Genomic DNA, 15,123 nt, shown 5'->3' on the forward strand with positions numbered 1-15,123 from the left:
GCCTCCCTGGTGCCTGCCATGTGCCAACTACTCTGAAAAGCTCTGAAAACAGAGGCCAGGGCAGGAGTACAGACAGAGTGTCTTTGGACACCAGCATTTCTTTTCTTGTTTTTGTTTGTTTTTTAAGTGGAACCCAGCATGGAACTTGAACTCACAACCCCAAGATCAAGGCCTGAGCTGAGCTCAAGGGTCAGACACTTAACTGAGCCACCCGGGTGCCCCAAGATTTTACTTTTTGTTTTAGAGTTTTGGTTCATGGGCTTCCCTGAAACAATAGCTCCTCATCAAGAGTACCCCAAACCCCTCAGAGGGAGATTGCTGCAAGGGGCAGCAAATGAGTGTGATGGGCAGCCAGGTAGGAGCACAGAAGCTCACTTGAAGGCCTTGAAGGGAGGTGGACTTCTTCTGCCACCATGATGTCATCAGTGCTACACAACAGTCTACCCCAAAACTAATGGCTCCCAACAAAAACTTGTTTTTTTGTGTGTGACATTGTAAGTCATTCTGGCTGGTTTTCTGGTTTTGCCTGGGATCATTTCCACAGCATTAGTCATTTGGCACCACGCCTGGGCTGAGAAGTCCGGGATGGCCAGTGCCACGTCTGATTGTTGTGCTACCTGTCCACTGGGGCCCCTCGGTTCTCTTCCCTGGGGCTTCTCAGCCTCTTGTGGGCTAGACTGGACTCTTCACTACATTGGGACTCAGAGTCCTTACAGGACAAGCTGAGAGGCTACAAGACTCTGAAGACCCAGTCTCTGGAACTTGCAGGACATTGCTTGCACCACATTCCATTGGCCAGAGCAAGGTGCAAGGACAAGAATATGGACAGTAGGAGGCGCAATTCATCATTTAAAATCTTGCCATGGCTACTTACCTGCCCTTGCCCCAGATTTTGGAACGATTTTGGCAAATCTATTTTGTGGCAAGTAGATTTGCCTTCATTGTCCTTCCTGCCAGTTTTCTGTATGGATTTTCAGGAAACTACTTTGTTCAGTGGGACATTTACCAATGCCATCCTTACTGATGGTCTTTCCTGGCCCACTTTTTGTCAAGTTTTGCACTGCCTAACTCCATGTCATTACTCCTGGCCACATATCCCCTGGAGCTAGCCTGCACATCATCTTTGAGTCTATAAAAGAGCAGAAAATGACCTATAGAACAAACATTTGCTCATCTGGAGGCAAATTCTCTTCCTGCTGATGGGAAACCCAATCTTCCTGTGTGTTTACAATTGGTCTGTCTCCTTCCAACTTCATTTTCTAGTTTATTGTAGTCCTTCCCTCCTCCCCCTTGGTTCGACCTGGGCTGTTGGGGAGTGATGTCTTTGCAGGTTCTATTGGGCAAGGGTCCAGGAGCTGAGGAGACAGTTCTGTGGTACAGGGGCATCTCTGCTTGGAGAGCTCAGAGCTGACAGCTTTATTCCCTAAAGCATCTGCCAAACTCTTTCTTAGGTTAGCAGAATGTCAGGGCTAAAAGTTGTCCTACAGAAGAGGGATGTCACTGCAGCAGTTCACGCAAGGGATGCCTCTTGTAATAAACATCTTCCAGAGCCCACTGCCTTGCTGGGAGCTCAGGGACAGGTTGGAGAGGGAGTTCCAGCCTCAAAACACAGTCCGAGTGTGGACTAATGTTGTTCCTGCTGTTTCAGTTTTTGAAGTCTCCCACGTTCCTGACTCTGTCATTTATCTAGCACACATCAAAGGCAACTGTTTCTTGGGCAGTGGAAAACACTGCCTGGAAGGAGGATGCGGGAGATGGGCTCCAGGCCTGCCTAGATTCCAGGGCTGACACTCTATTATTAGCTCTGCACTCTGGGAAAGTCACTTAAGCTCTGCAGGCTTTTTCTGGCCTGCGGGGAGGAAACCCTAATAAGAATGGCACTGGCCTAGGGTGTTACAAGGACTAAATGAGATGGTGCATGTGAAGTGCCCAGGCCTGGGCCTGACACACAGGAAGGTCCTGAGAACTCTCAGTGGGGGCACAGGTTCTCCACATGGCATGCCCTTGGCAGAGACACCTGTATGCTGTGGTCTTCAGCAGGGTTAGCAGGCCTGGGTTGCTAAGAGATTGTGGTGAGCTTTACATTTTGTGCAGCAAAATTTCTTTCCTTGGGGGAATCAAAATAATTACAAATGGACACATTTTATGTTAGGGCAGAGGTGTTTCTTTTTAGATTTAGTAGGTGATTGAATTTAGAATTTTATGGAGAGTCATTACTTGTAGTTTAAAACTTGCCAAAGTTAGCAGGGAAGTCAAGGATTCCACTAAAGTTTCCACCTCTGGACCCAGAGATGAAGCAATAGGAATTAGAGGAAGTCAGGCCAGGTGGCTAAAGTTTGAGAATAGAGATGCTTCAAAGGAAATCGGCAGGTGATCTGCATGCTTATGTTGGAACAAAAGTGAGCTTGAAGTCTGATTCAGAAAAAGTATATGCAAAACCAGAAAGATAATAAAACATGTAACCAGCAAGAAATAAGGATAATATGTTTTCCAAGGTAGTATAGAATTTAGGGGAAAGGAAAAGTTAGAGAGAGAAAGAGGAGAAAGGATGGTACAGCTAATACACAGGTAACATGCATTTTCACATTTCCTTTGAGTATATGTTACTTTCCAAGGTATTTTGAAGATACTCCCCTACCTTGGTTACATAATTTAATTCAAAAAGCATTTCTTGACCTGTTATGCTCCAGTGTCTGAAGGCATAGAGATGAAGGTCTCAATCTCTCTGCTTGAGGAACTTACTATTTAGCAGAGAAGACAAATACCTTCATTCTTCAAAAAAGACAATGGAGTGTGAGAAGAAGAGGCTAGACAAATAAGGCCCAGAGGTAGCCCAGAGAAGGGAATGAATAACTCAAGATGGGAGGGGTAAAAAGGGCTCAAGAAAACTTTTAAGAGAGGAAACCAACTGATGGGATTTGGGCGAATGAACAGGAGTTTGCTAGTGGACAAGAAGATGCTGAGGGAGCCTCAGCAGAGGACGGCCTGTAAGGGCATGGTTAGGGCTAGCAGAAGTTCCGTGTTGCTTAAGATACCAACTGGGGTGGAGGTGTCAGAAGTGGCTGGAGAGGAAGCCAGAGGCCAGTGAGCTAGAGGCCTGGGGATCCAGGTGATGATCAGAGACTGAAATGCCTGTCTAGGCCACTCTCTTACTGTTAGATAAGTAAACTGAGGCTCAGAGAGAGAAAGGGGCTTGTCTGAGCTCACCCAGGTGGCAGAGCCAGGCTATTCATAGAAATCTCTAGACCAGGGCTCTCTCAGCCACCTTTTGTTCTCTGCAGTCTTCTCACTTTCCATCTGATCATCCCCATTGTCAGAAAGGCCCCCCCAAACCCCGATTCCCATTATTCGACAACCCATCCACCAGCACTTACTCACCAGCCCCTGAGAGCCTCACACTATGCTGCCTCCCAGGCCTCTCTGGAGCCTCTCCAAGGCATACCCTTGCTCAGTAGTGCCCATTGCACAACTCCAGGGGCTTCCATGTACACCTTAGTCTCTCTGAATGGTGCTCCCCACAGTTGCCCGGTGTGGCGGGCCCGGGGACCTGGACTTGTCAGGGGCTTTGTGGAAATGCTCCATGCACAGCAGCAAGGAGCCGCCAGGCCAGCAGGTAAGGGCAGATTGGCAAACTCACAGGAGTCATTTTCCTTCCCCCTTGGAAGTGAGGAGGCAGCTCATGAAGTGGAACGCCCAGATGCCAGGACAAGTAAAGCAAGTCTCTTCTGTCACACGGGTCTGCGGAGCAACAGGGGCTAGGGATATGGATGGGATTACGTGCAAGGAAATGAAGACTGTAAATCCCAGCGCGGCCAGCCAGATGGCCTTGACTTTTCTTTCTCCTTTCTCTCTCTCTTTTCTTCCTGTAGAGGAGTTTTCTTAGACACCATCCTCCCCCGTCGAGACGACAATGGCATCAGGCCAACCATTGGCCAGCGTGTGCGGCTCAGTCAGGGAGACATAGCTCAAGCCAGGAAGCTGTACAAATGCCCAGGTAACTGACCCTGGGGAGTCCTGAGGCCTCTGGAGCACCCACAGAGTGTGACTCAGCCACCCTTTGCAGACTTTCCCTTTTGCTGGGAAGGCAGGTTGGGGAACCTGGAGAGGCTGCTGAAATTTCTGGCGTGCGGCTCTAAGGAAGCTTTAGACAGTGTAGAAGGCCCAAATGGTGAGGTAATTGCCAGTAGTGACACGAAGAATAGGTCTTGGAGCTCACAGCTTAATTTGTGGGAATCTTCAGAATTTTCTGGCAAAGCCCTGGTATTCTGAAGAAGAAGAAGGCATAGTGGAACAAGAGTGAACAGGGGCCTGATGCAGTGTGTACCCTGTAACTGTAAAAGCACCTCCCCTTCCTATGGGAGTAGGAGATGTGGGTTTGGCAAAACAAAACCCAAGGGTTTTGCAGAAAGACGGTGAATGAAGGAGAGTGTTTGTAGAAGGGTGGGAGTCAGCAATCCTCAGTGTGTAAATGAGGTTGTTTCTATGGTCTTGGGGCTTTCCTAGCCATCCAAGGTGCTGGTCATTGGCTAGAAATCAGCCATTGAAGACCGGACAGTACACTGGGGTCTGAGGAGATGTCTGCTTCTCTGCCCACCCACAAGCCTCTTCCCCTTGAATGTGCCCTCTTTGCCTTCCATCCCCTTGGCTTCAGCATCACCTCCCCTGCAACCTGCTGCCGTGGGAGTGAGCTCACATTGGCCCCTGAAAGCTGTTGAGCTTCAGAGCAAAGCATTAGTTAGAGCAGCCAGAGTTTACCACTGATGAGAGAGAATGCAATTCAGTGGTTTGGGAAGGAAGAAGGAAATTCATTGCCCACAGGTCCAGTAATGTTTTCAAAACCCCAGACCAGACACACAGTTTGATCATGAGACAGTATATTTAAAATAGGGGCCTTCTTAGTGGGATCACAGGGCACGCAAAGGACCCGATGGGGTTTGGTTCATCACAAAACTCTGAGCAGTATGTCCATCCAGCTATTAGTCATGTGGGGGCGTGTTAGGGCTGAAATGCAGAACACACATATCATATAACCTTGCTGAATTGAAAGAGAAACCTTATAGCATTCTCTGGGAAATGCCAGTATTTATTTAGTTATAATGTATATGCCTCTTCCCAAAAGGATTGGAGGCAGCTGGTAAATACCATGGAGCCATATAGTAATGTATCTATTCTTGCAGAATGTTGATGATTATTCTAAAATAATTTCCATGGAACCCTTGGGGGTGTTGACTGCCGGGCATAATCCTCATGATGCCTGGCAGTTGTTCAGTAACATGATATTGAAGCCCTAGCATCCAGGATTTCCTGAGGCTGATGACGGACCACTCTCCAGCTATTCCTTTCCTGCAGTTCCGAGACTGCAGCTTCCAGTAATTTCAAGCAGTAACTGAAAGCAGAGTAGTTGCTGAGTGGAGGTTGAATTGCATGTAGGGAGATATGGGTAAGGATGCTTGTTTCCCACACTTTGTGGGTGACCCCCCCTGGGAGGAAGGGCATTCAGCAAACCAGTGTCTTTGTCTTTGGGGTCCGAGTCCCTGGGCATCAGGAAGTAAGGAACCTACACCTCCCAAACTTACTCATACGGCTACTTTTTTTTTTCTTTAAGGACAAATTAGTGAAAATATTTGTCACATATGTAAGGACCCTAGACTTATGACCAGGCAACTCTCAAACATTCAAGGGCAGAATAGCCTACTGTAGAGTATTCCAGCTTCCCACACCTCTGGTCATTTTTGTGTTTTCTTGACTTTATTTGGTAGCTCATTCAGAGGTAGGTTGCAGAGAAAGAAGAGGCAAGATTCCAAACCAATGAGTTTCTAATGAAGTGAGTTTCAAAGTATTTTCTTTGTCTCATTGCTTCATCTACTTGTACTTTTATATGCTCTCTGCCACTAATGTTATTAGTCATAATTATAATGGGTGCTATGTGTGGAGCACTCACTGTGTGCCAAACACTGAGCGGATCCATTTCATTAACCCTTCAGGCAGCTCCTGCCCATTTTACAGGCAAGAAAACTAAGGCCCAGCAAGGCTGGGAAACTTGTTCACCATACCCGAGGCCATTTCAAGAGCCTCAGAAGAAACCCTTGGGTATTACATTTTGGTGCCTAGACCCTATTTTCACTTTTATTAGACAGAAAACAATTGTCAGTCTACCTGACATGCTTCTTGCCAATGCGTTCCGAGGGCTTTGGCTGATCAAGGGGTGTCATCTGCTAAGCAGACTGGTGCAGGGAGGTGCTTAGGTGAGGAGTGTGTATACTGGAACCATTGTCGTTGTTTTGCTTCTGCAGCATGTGGGGAGACCCTGCAGGACACAGCAGGAAACTTTTCTGCACCTGGTTTCCCAAACGGCTACCCTTCTTATTCCCACTGTGTCTGGAGGATATCGGTCACTCCGGGGGAAAAGGTAGGTGTGAAACCACCTCAGGAAATGACAGTTTTCTTTGAGTTGGGTAAGTTGTGGGGGATTGTATTATTATTAACAATAGTAAAAACAGCTATTAGCTTTGAGCACCCACTATGTGCTAGGTGCTGTGCTAGCTTGTTTAACATTATTTATTTCTGGACTTCAACCAGCATCACCCATACAAATGGAGGCCAATAAGCAAGATGTCCACATGAATTATAAATTAGGCTCACAGTTTTTAAAACAGAACAGACTCTATCCTTCTTCTTTGATAAATACAGCATCAGAATGCCTTGGGAGGTGAGGATCCAATTTAGAATTCCTTGACACCTCAGAGTATTGCTCTGGAAGGAAGCGATGTAGGGAAAGCTCCCCTCAATCCACAACTGGCCCCTCCTCTTTTCAGCCCCCTGTCTCATCTCAGGAGCACCCGTGGCGATACTCCAGCCATGCTCCAAAACACTCTGCATTCCTACCTTGCAAACAGCTATTGCTTGGCTGTCTCTCCAGAGAAGTGCTCTCTATGCTCAGGAGGGTGGATTCAGGGCAGAGACCTCTGCATTCTCTGGAAGTGGGCTCAGGGCCATTTGGACAGGAACTCCAGGGTCCTGGGCAACTGAAGTGAGGTAGGAGCTATGCAAACTCTGAGTGAGCACAATCCTTTGGGTCTGAAGATTCCATGATTCCCTCCAGATTCCCTCTGGAGCTGAGCCAGGGCAATAGCTTCTTTTGTCCTGGTCCAAGTGTGGTATGTTCTCAACCCTACTGCAAGATATATTTCTTCATGTCCATTATATAGGTAAGAATTTGAGGCTCAGACATTTAAAAAATTGCCCAAATTCACAGTAAAATATAGAACTGGGACGTGGGACTTCTGCACTCCTAAAACTTGTTTTTTTTTTTTTTTTTCACACTTCCCTACAAATCCAAGGGTTCTTCCAGATGCTTCTGTCTTTGAGATGCCCTCTCTATCCCTTGGGTCAGAGTCTCTACAGTTATAGCTGCCATAGCTTGTCTCAGAATATCATGATTGCTGGTTTATTTGGTTGTCTGCCTTTTGGACCTTAAACTCATTGAGGACAGAGACTACTCACCCCTAGGTCTCCAGCACCCAACACAGCCATGGCACATAGTCACACAAAAGGTATTTGTTGAATGGGCATGTGAATGGATGAGTGGCGAAGGAAAAACCTACAGCTGGGATGCCATGGAGGTGATGGATTTTTGGGTGCCTGTAGCCAGTCTTCAGTTATTCCTAATTCATAACTGTTAAAAATGTCCATTTAAATGTTTTCTATGACCTGAGTACTATTCTCAGCATATTATGTGGATTATCTCTTAGTCCTCAGAACTTCATGTGATAGGTGCTACTAGCACATTTTTTCAGATAAGGAAATGCATTTGCTTAAGGCTACTAGGTTTGTTGCAAAGTTGGGATCTGAACCCAGGTGAGAACCTGGATGTTTAACCATCATCCTATATTATTTCACAAAGAGGTCATCAGGCTAATGAACATTTGAACATTCATTCACACACATGCTCACATATACATGTGCTCACACACAACACCCACATGCAACTCTTCTTCTGACTCTAAGCATTTATGACTGTGTGGTTGACGTCTTGAGCCTGAGAGACTCCAGGCTTGTCTTCCTTGGGTGCACGTGCTGCTATCCCTGTGCCTGCTGGAGGCATGAGTGAGAGAGAGGCAAGAAAAAGGAGGCAGAAGAGGAGGTGATCTAGAAATCCCCAAGTTGTTGAATTGCCTTAAATAGTAGAGGCTGTGTGATATGTTTGAACTGCATAAGATTCATCAAGCTTTAATTATTATTGCTGAGGTGCAGAGAGAATATTTATCATTGAAATTCCTGTATAGGAATTATTTCAATTTCTGCTTCACCCAGCCTTCCGCAGAGCTGCTATAATTAGCAAACTTGATTGATTCAAGGATCACCTCTTGTTTATCACCTATTCCTCTATGGTCTTTATGGTTCCCTAACATATTTAAAATAATTAAGCTGAATAAGTATCCCATTCATTTCAGTCATGAATGTGTTACCAAAGAAGTTGTAATAACATTTTCTTTCTAAAATTTGAAAAGCTTAAGAATGCTATTGCAACCAGCCAGTAAATATTACTGAGCCCTTTTGCTCGAATGCAAGCACTGTGGGAGATACAAAAGAAATCTAATTTAAAATCCCTGTCTTCAAGAGACTTAGAGTTTAGTTAAGGTCCTCCCCTTACCTCTAAGGAGTCTGATTTCATTGAAGGAGGGGCATTTGCTTTGCCCAGTATTACTTTTTACAGTTTTGAGGTGGTACTAATCCACAAGCAGGGTTGAGAACCACTGGTATGGCTCGAAAGAAGAGTGAAAACACACACACACACATACACACACACACACACACACACACACTGTACAATATAGGAGGTGAACTGGCCTATTATTTTCTGGTCCTGCCTCTTCATTTTGTAGGAGATCAGAGAGGACTTTGTGGAAGAAGGTCCTACTTGTCCTAAGACCTGAACATCGGGTGGGATCAACCCAAATGAAGGGATGGACACTTCAATGATAATTAAAACAGGCAGCCTATGAAGAGCGCTTAGTGGGTCCTGTTTGTGGTTCACTAAGTTTACACTTAGTGAGGCTTGATTTTTTTTAAACTGCATTTATTGAGTGCCTATCATGTGTCAGACCTAGCATTACACACTCACTATACAGTTTCTTATGCAGTCCCTTCAATAACTCAAAAGTATGCATGTTGTTTTGAAGATAAGAGAACTAAAGATCCAAGTGGCAAGTAAGTGGTAGTAAGATCTGAGAGCTAGTAAGTGGTAAAGCTGAGAAATCCAGATCTGCCTGACTCTAAAAATACCTGCTATATTATTTATAGTCACTATACAAGGGAGGCAGGGAGCCCCCAGAAGGGAAAGGCCGTGTCCATTTGGGCAGTCAGAGAAGGATTCAGGGAGGAGCGGAGGGCACTGGAGCTGGGCTTGAGGAAGGTTCCATTAGCATGGATACCTCAGGGCTCGCTAAGTAATAAGGTCATATCAGATGGATGCTGGAGGCTCTGAAAGGTAAGCAGAGAGTTTATGAGATGGGGGCAGGGGGAACCATTGAAGTTTTCTGAGCATAGAAGGCATTTGGTAAACATGAGATGTAAGTGCAAAATTGATCTAGAAGCCTTAGTGCGCAGAGGGGGCCAGGGCATGGCAGGGAGGAGTTCAGGAATCATCTTGGCAAGAAGGATGCAGACAGGGCTCTTGAAGGGGTGACCAGACTGGCTTGCAGCAGGGAATGCAGTCATCCTACAGGAAGGAAGTCTATCAGCATCGGGGATAAACAATAGGGGCAAAGTAGAGATGACAGCAAAGGGTTGTACCCGGGGACTGGGGTCACCTGTGCACAGGAAGCTGGAAGGGAAAAGTTGCATTGAGGTGCCCTCACAGTCATCAGGGAGCAGGGAGGACAGGAGTCAGTCGAAGCCAGAGAGCAGCGGAGAGAGAACAGATGTGCTGAAACCCAGAGAGAGGAGGTTCAAAGCAGAGGGGCCATGGAGAATGAGACAAACAAGTAACAGTCCTTTCAATTTGGCTGGGAAGGTACTGGAAACTTTGACCTGCAGCCTTCCAGCCTGGGCCTTTGCCTAGAGACAGAGGGACCTGGGGCTGTCTGAATATGGAAGAAAGTGGCTAGAGGACAGAGAAGAGAGAAGAACTGGTGCAGGGCAGGGGCCCCAAATGGGATAAGGCACAGACAGGGTTAGGGCTGCAGTGGCCAGGCAGGGCTGCCTTCAGTGGGACCTGGTGAGTGAAGAGAACAGAGAAATAATGGAGCAGGGACACGGTGGGCATGCGTGCACCACGTGGGCACCTTACATGGTGGGGCTTGATGGGGGTGAACTAATGCCCGAACTCTGCTCTGGAAGGGTAGCAGGTTGTGGAACAGTAGCTGTGTGCCAAGTCCACAGGGCCACCCAACCTGCTCCACTGTTTGTGGAAAGGAGCATCCACTGAATGGCCTCAGGCTGTCCAGAAGAACTGAAACCTAGTGCAGCTGAACCCCCAGCTCTCCTCTACAGGCCCTTGCCTCCCCATTCCAGACACACAGCATGACCTGCACTGGTAGGACAAAACAGTTCCCCAAACTCTCCTTCCCTGAGTCCCTCTCACCAAAACACCCTCCTGCCCTGTGCCTCTGCCCCCTGAGCCCCTATTCCCCTTAGGTTAAATGCCTGAGAAGCCTTCATCAGTATTGCTGGGCAGCATTGATTTCTCCTTCCTTGGGGCTTCAGGATTCCCTTTCTGTCCATCCCTCCCTTTTCAGCATTTATTTAAGAGTGTTCTGACTCACCTGATGCTTCTATGTTCCCTGAGCTCTCTAAAGGCAAGAACCCTATCTTGCTAATCTTTCTATCTCAATTGGCCAACACAGACGAGCACATAGTAGGTGGTCAACTAACAATGATGAGATGAATAAATGAAAGAATGAATGCGTGATTGAACGAAAGAACAGACCAAAGATAGGAAGGCTCTTGGATATACTGCATCTCAGAAGAGTGAGGTTATGGCCGAGGAGACATTGATCACGGTGGTGCTCAGATGCACTCCGGCTAACCCCAGGTCCCTTGGAATGATTGATGATGTTATAAGATCTTCTCGTATCTCTGAACTTCACTGACCCCTTACCTCCTTCTAAATCCCCAGTCTCAGTGCATCCTGGTTCATCTTTTTAATGCATCCTGTTTTCTATAAACCACCTAGTGACTTCAAAAGCTCAAGTTATTCCCCAGACAGAACCAGAGGACCCATCTCCTCTGTTTACTCCCCATCCTGCTTTAGGTTTATTATTTAATGTCATGAGGTTTCCTGTAAGCGTGTCTTTGCAAGGACGCTCCTACTGTGGTCTGAGCACTCTGTATGCTAAAAGGTAATGTGAGAACACGGGCATGCAAGATGTATCTTCAAGCCTCCTCAGGCTCTGCTGCCAAAACTCACTTTTCAGTAACTCTTTACAGATCGTCCTGAACTTCACATCCATGGATTTGTTTAAGAGCCGCCTGTGCTGGTATGACTATGTGGAGGTCCGGGATGGTTACTGGAGAAAAGCCCCCCTGTTGGGTGAGTTGACTTTAGAAAGCCCTGGGAGAGGGGTGATGGGCTTTTCTGTGTGACGCTATTAATGTGTGGAAGGGCCCGTCCTGACAGCAGTCACAGGAAGCTCTCAAGGGTCTGTGTCATTGTAAAACTCTGAACACTCCATTTGGCAACACATGTTAAAAGCTTTTAGACTGAGACTGCCCTTCAACCCAGCAATTTGGCCTCTTGGAATGTATCCTAAGGAACCAATTAAGGAAGTGTGCAAAGTTCTAGCTATGGGGATGTTCACTGGAGCAGGAAAAATGGAAAACAATTTAAATGTTCAACAGTAGAGATTAGCTGAAAAAATTGTGATACATCTTTCCAGTGGAAAAGTATCCAGCCACCACAAATAAAGTTGGAGGTGACAACTTATTGATACAGAGACATGTTCCTGTACATTGTTACACAAACAGGTGTTACAAAAGCAATTGAATTCCATTTTAATAAACATACATTTGTATGTATATTTTGCAGGCTTTGCAAACTCAGATGCCCTCAGAAAATAGGCATACAGGAGGAAGATGGGGTTGGCATAATAAATGAAGGAGTGGTAGGGAGTGTGGCAAAGTGAACAGTGAATATCCTGACCAGAATTATTCAAAACAAAATTACCTAAAACATGTATAGGTTGGATTCAACTGGAAGAAACCACCTTGTGATCTATAGTACAAATATCAAGTAGAATTATCAGCATAAATAAATAAATAAATAACACATAGTGGTTATTTCAGGATGATGGAGTATTTTTTTAAAATTTATTCTAGGGGTGCCTGGGTGGTTCAGTCAGTTAGGTGCCTTTATTTTGGCTTAGGTCATGATCTTGGGGTCGTGAGATCAAGCATTGGGCTCTGCACGGGGCATGGAATCTGCACCAGGCTTCTTCCCTCCCTCTGTACCTCCCCCACACACACACATACACCCTCCATGCTCTTTCTTAAAAAAATCATCTTATTCTAGTTTTCCTGGTTTAGCTATATTTTCTAAATTTTCTACAATAAGTGTGTACCCTTTCTGGGAGATGCATAGTGCATGAGCTCATGTGAAAAGACAGCTTGGACTTTTTAGTGAGAGGTAGTGGGTAGATTGCATAAGGAGAAAAGGTCAGTTCATTCAGGACTGGTCACCAGAAGAACCATCTTCCATGGGTGACCCAAAAAGATGAATGTATAGAGATCCAATGGCACAGTGTCCTGGGAATGGACCTAGGGACTCATTTGGGTCAGGAATAGCAACCATGATGCAGCCAGAGAGAGATGCAGATTTACAAGAAACCAGATGGAAGGGTTTTGGCTGATAGTGGGTTGTCCTCATTTTTAGAGCAGTAGTAGGGTAGGCTTCTGGGTTGACAAGTCTAAGCCCTCAGTGAGATCTTTGTCCCTGCCGTGTCCTCACATGGGCAGAAAAGCCACACTGGTTGTGCTGTGAATTGCTGGCCTGGAAATGCTGCTGTTGGGACAACAGGCTAAAAATGGAAACAGGAGGAAAGCGGGAGAGTTAAACTGGGGCGTTCTGTGGCCAGATGGAGCTTGATTCTAGGTAGCTCAGAAGAGATAGGGACAGAGGGTCTGGCTTGACCCAAGGGAGCCTGGCAGATAGTAATCTCTGTGTGGCCACAGGGTCTCAGCCAGGTCATAGCTGGGAATAACACATAAGCTCCTTCTGTCCAGAGGACCATGAGTTTTTTTGTTTTGTTTTTTAAGATTTTATTTACTTATGAGAGACACAGAGAGAGAGGCAGAGACATAGGCAGAGGGAAAAGCAGTATCCCTGCAGGGAGCCCAATGTGGAACTCCATCCCAGAACACCAGGATCACGACCTGAACCAAAGGCAGACACTCAATCACTGAGCCACCCAGGACCGTGAATTTAAGTTCCTAGAGGTACAAACAGATAGGAATTTATGTCCCCGTGTGCTCAAGAAAGCGGCCATGGCAGGCTCTGAGCAGGGTTACCAGGTTACCACCATTATCAGTCGGCTGGTTTGCAGTCTAGGTAGACAAACCAAGCGTGACCAGGAGTGTATATGCTGTAGGACAAATGGGTTTTGTTACCAGATGGCAAGGTGGAGGCTGCCTGCCCTGGATTTCTGCTTCCTGCCTAATGTGAGCAGACACAGTGCATGCTAGCAGCCAGAAGGAGGCATGGCTTTCTAGGTAGTAATGATTGAGTGTGTCAGGAAGATGGAGAGCTGCATTCTGGGTAGCAGAGGTTCCTAGCCTGGCTGGACGTCAATATCTGCTGGGAAGATTTCTATGAATATAGATCCCTGGAAGACTACTGAACCAGAATCCCCATGAGTTGGGTCAGGGAATGATCCCGCTTACCTGTAAACGTATGTACATGTGTGCTTGTTCAGCACCACATACATAGAAAGGGCACAGCAAGGGTGCTTATCAAACAATTGAAGCTGGTTACCTCTGAGAAAGGAAGCACAGATGTAAGCAGCTTGGTGGTTTGGTTTGTATACTTCTGGATTGTTCTACATCTTTTACAAGAATGCTTTCAGGCAGTATTTTATAATTGAACTAATAGAAAGGGCTCTGTGCAAGGAATTTCAATGACAACATGGAATCATAGACCGCCTCAGCCTGGCAGGGATCTTAGAATCACTTATCCTACACCTTCACCAGGAAACCACGCTCCTTGAGTGTGGACCAACTCAGTAAATCCACACAGGCAGCTAGTGGCTGAGATCAGACCAGAACTCAAATGCCTGGGTCATGTGGCGTGCTACTGAACTTGAGAAGGGTATCCCTGTAGGACTGTCAGATAAAATGCATGATTCACTGTTTATCTGAAATTCAAATTTAACTAGCCTTCCTGTATTTTTGTTTACAAAATCTGGCAACCCTAAACTCCCCCAGAGGAATGTGGTAGACTCAAAGGGAAGGAAGCTCTCTGTTACTGAAGTTCCCCCAGAGAGGGCTGAGACACGCTCCCGAGAGTGGGCACAGCCAGAGGCATTTCCAGCAATTCCCTGTTCTTGAACTTGAAACAAGAATTTTCTCACTGCATTATCCTGATGTCTCTGGCTACGCTTTCATTGATGAGATGGGGCCTTTGCCATTTGTTGTTGTCGGTGAGAGTTTGTTTTGTTCGGTTTTGTTTGGGGTGGGATTTTTGGCTCATATTTTACACACTTTTGCAGTGTGTGTGTGTGTGTGTGTGTGTGTGTGTGTGTTGAGTGTACCACAGCCAAGGCATGGCCCAGTGCCTGTAACCATCATTCTTCATTTGCGGGAATCCTCCTTTGCCAACTATTTGGCCTGCTCTGATGTTTCCAAATGCAGTTGTTAGTGCACTTTTGTGTTTGGAACAAGTGTATTGTGTGGGCTGAGCTGGTCCCTGGGAGGGGTCAGTGCCATGAAATCTGCTGGGAGGAGGCAGGTCAATGCCCCTTTGGCAGGAGGGAGAGCGGATTAGGGCGGATTGTGAAAGTATGCATCTTGCTCTGAAAAACTGTGCATTGCATATTTTCCCAGGGCAGTGTGTGAAAATCCAGGCATAATGGATGCATAACTTTTTATGAATGAACCCTTTATGACTCCCCATGAAGCCCACTTGTAGTG

General features: G+C 46.3%; 1 protein-coding gene across 2 annotated transcripts in view; it reads left to right on the top strand.

Annotated features, from left to right (window-relative positions):
* The window catches only part of TLL2 (tolloid like 2), a 121,709-nt gene that overhangs the window by 75,561 nt on the left and 31,025 nt on the right, over positions 1-15,123 (top strand). For both annotated transcript variants that reach the window (XM_077878169.1, XM_077878170.1), the window contains exons 8-10: positions 3,870-3,994; positions 6,294-6,409; positions 11,431-11,533. In XM_077878169.1, the coding sequence (XP_077734295.1) occupies positions 3,870-3,994; positions 6,294-6,409; positions 11,431-11,533 (344 nt within the window). The remainder of the gene's footprint in view (positions 1-3,869; positions 3,995-6,293; positions 6,410-11,430; positions 11,534-15,123) is intronic.

The sequence above is a fragment of the Canis aureus genome, chromosome 29 (genome assembly GCF_053574225.1).
Source record: "Canis aureus isolate CA01 chromosome 29, VMU_Caureus_v.1.0, whole genome shotgun sequence".
Lineage (NCBI taxonomy): Eukaryota > Metazoa > Chordata > Mammalia > Carnivora > Canidae > Canis > Canis aureus.